Raw genomic sequence first — 2,355 nt, forward strand, 5'->3', positions numbered from 1 at the left:
CGGTGGTGGCGAGCAGCAGTCCGAGCGTGGGGAAGGTGGACGGTGTCCTCCGGAGGTCGGAATCCCCTTCCCTTCCCTCATCGCGCTCCTTCGGGGAGCCCGGCATGGGTGGCAAAGCATGGCTGGGGCGCTGGGATTCAGTGGCATCGGGAGAGGCCTGCCTGTGAAGGTGATTTGGGTGAGCTTGCAGACCCCTCTTACTTGCTGGGCATGTGGGCCTGTATCTCTGCCTTTATGGGAGAGTGTCGTCATCGCCTGTTTTGGGGGAGTCAACAGCCGAATAGGGAAAGCTGGACTAGATCAAGATTTCAGCAGCGAGTAACCATGGTTTGGCTCTGCCCATGTTTACATGAGCGTTTACCCCCCCACCGGTGAGGCATATGTAAATCTGTGACCTTTCAATTACATCTGAAGAGCCCCAAGGCGCAGGTCTGCCTTAGAATATTCCCACTTCCCGAAGTTCGCCTGGCGTGGGGTTTCACACAGACCGACTGACAGTACGGAGACAAAAGCGAGCGCGGGGGCACTGCGATATTGCACAAAGGGGCCTGCGAGGAATGGGCGTTGCACGGAACAAAACAGGCGGCCTGTGCTGTCCTTGCAGCGGAGCGGGTGCTCTTCTGGGGTGGCAGGCGAAAGTGGGAGGCTTCTGGCCATCTGCTTTGCTGTTTCGGAAATGGCCCCGTATGTCAAAGGAGAGCAGGGGAGACCAAGAGGAAGAAAGGTGTGTTGCAGTCCTACAGGCATCGGTGGGATTGCAAGTGCTAACAGAATGAGCTAAATTTAGGTGGTAGTGTCATTAGGCACGTGACCGGTTGGAGATAAGGAAAATGAAAACAGGTATTCAGAAAAGATATTGCCACGTGATGTATTTCTACCTTAAAAAAAGCCTTCTTTCTCTGAAGAACCATAATTCAGTCACTGCAGCCTTCCAATAACATCTTTGCGTGCTGTTGCAGCAAAAATCTGTCCCAAGTCGAGTGTGGTTTTCAGCATCTAAACAAAGCTGTCTCAATTTGGGTGAATAAACACAGACTTAGGAGTTGTTATTGGGTTCCCAAATCCAGAAGTGCTAGCTCTGACTTTAGTTGCTTGGTAACTGTACCCTTTGCAACATTAGGAGAAGCTAGACTGGGGAGGATCAGAAACCAAAGACAGTTATGTAAAGAAAAGGTCTGTCTGTCTTTCCTTTTTGTGGTCCTTCTCCTCTGGTGTAGGCGTCTTTACCTCTCGGATAATAGACCCTAGGGAGAAGTTTCCTAAGTGCTTGAGGAATTTAGGTGTACTTACCATATTGATTTTTCCATTTGAAAAGCTGCCCACTAACAAAATTGAGAGGCATTGTGTTTGATCTGTGCTGCAGTTCGGGGTTGCCAGAAACAAATCTGATGCCGTTGGAAATGTGTTGCGGGACTTACCATTTTGTGGTTATAATCGGGTTTTTTAGCTGCCTGCTGACCCAGCCCTTTTTGCGTTACGCTGATGTGCGAGAACCATCCAGGTAAGCCTGACGTGCTTGTCATTGTCCACGCTGGGAGGGGTACAAACCCCCGGCACCATGTGGTTGTCCTGGGCCTAAAGTTTGGCTCTTGGGTGCTGTTACCTGCAGGGTACATCTTTTGGCTGTGATTCTCTAGCATCTTTGACTGTGAGATTCTTGTTTGATGTCCTTAAAAATGTTAACCTGTCCCGGTCGCAGCCAAACCATGAATTCAACAGGGTGCTTCTTGCTCCCTTCTATTTCCTTTTATTACCTTTTATTTCCCTGAGCTCTTAGGTTCTGTAATGGGTGGAGGGTAAAGGTGGGGCCAGGGCTTTCAGTAGCCCCTTCTTGTGCCATCGTGTGCCTGTTTTGTATGTTAGATCCTGATACTTCATGCAGAAGGCTGGGTGCCTGCCTGTCTCCTGTTTGTCAAGCACTTTGAGGTCTATGAACCCTGGCGCATGAAAGTGAGTGTCGTAACCGAGGAAGGGGAGAAATAAAATTATTGCAAATTTTGAGAACAGAGAAGCGGCACCTTCGGCTCCCAGTGCAAAGGTCAAAGGCAGCTTTCTGTACCTGATTATAATCCTAGAGCTGTCCTGTCTTTTCTTTAAACTGTTGGTGGTTAAATTATATTTTTTTCTTAGCTAGGGAATAGGTAGGCTAACCACTTTCACTGTTGCTTCTAGAGGTTCAACTCCTGCTGTTGCTCTTTCCTGTTGGAAATGGTAAGCAGGCTGCCACTTAAACCCAAGAACATGGTTGCTGATGTTCATAAGTAATAGAAACTTTCTCTTGAAATAGAGCTAGCATTTGGTACAAAGCCTCACTAGCTCCTCCAACTGAATAAGGGGTTTATCTGAGTGCATTCC

The 2,355-nt window shown here is 48.6% G+C and overlaps 1 protein-coding gene across 2 annotated transcripts in view; it reads left to right on the forward strand.

The window, feature by feature from the left end:
* The first annotated feature begins 103 nt into the window (after nucleotides 1-103).
* The window catches only part of UBE2O (ubiquitin conjugating enzyme E2 O), a 63,348-nt gene continuing 61,096 nt past the window's right edge, over nucleotides 104-2,355 (forward strand). For both annotated transcript variants that reach the window (XM_035893321.1, XM_009637822.2), the window contains exon 1: nucleotides 104-169. In XM_035893321.1, the coding sequence (XP_035749214.1) occupies nucleotides 119-169 (51 nt within the window). In that variant the 5' untranslated portion in view covers nucleotides 104-118. The remainder of the gene's footprint in view (nucleotides 170-2,355) is intronic.

The sequence above is a fragment of the Egretta garzetta genome, unplaced genomic scaffold (genome assembly GCF_000687185.1).
Source record: "Egretta garzetta isolate BGI_Z169 unplaced genomic scaffold, ASM68718v1 scaffold34, whole genome shotgun sequence".
NCBI lineage: Eukaryota > Metazoa > Chordata > Aves > Pelecaniformes > Ardeidae > Egretta > Egretta garzetta.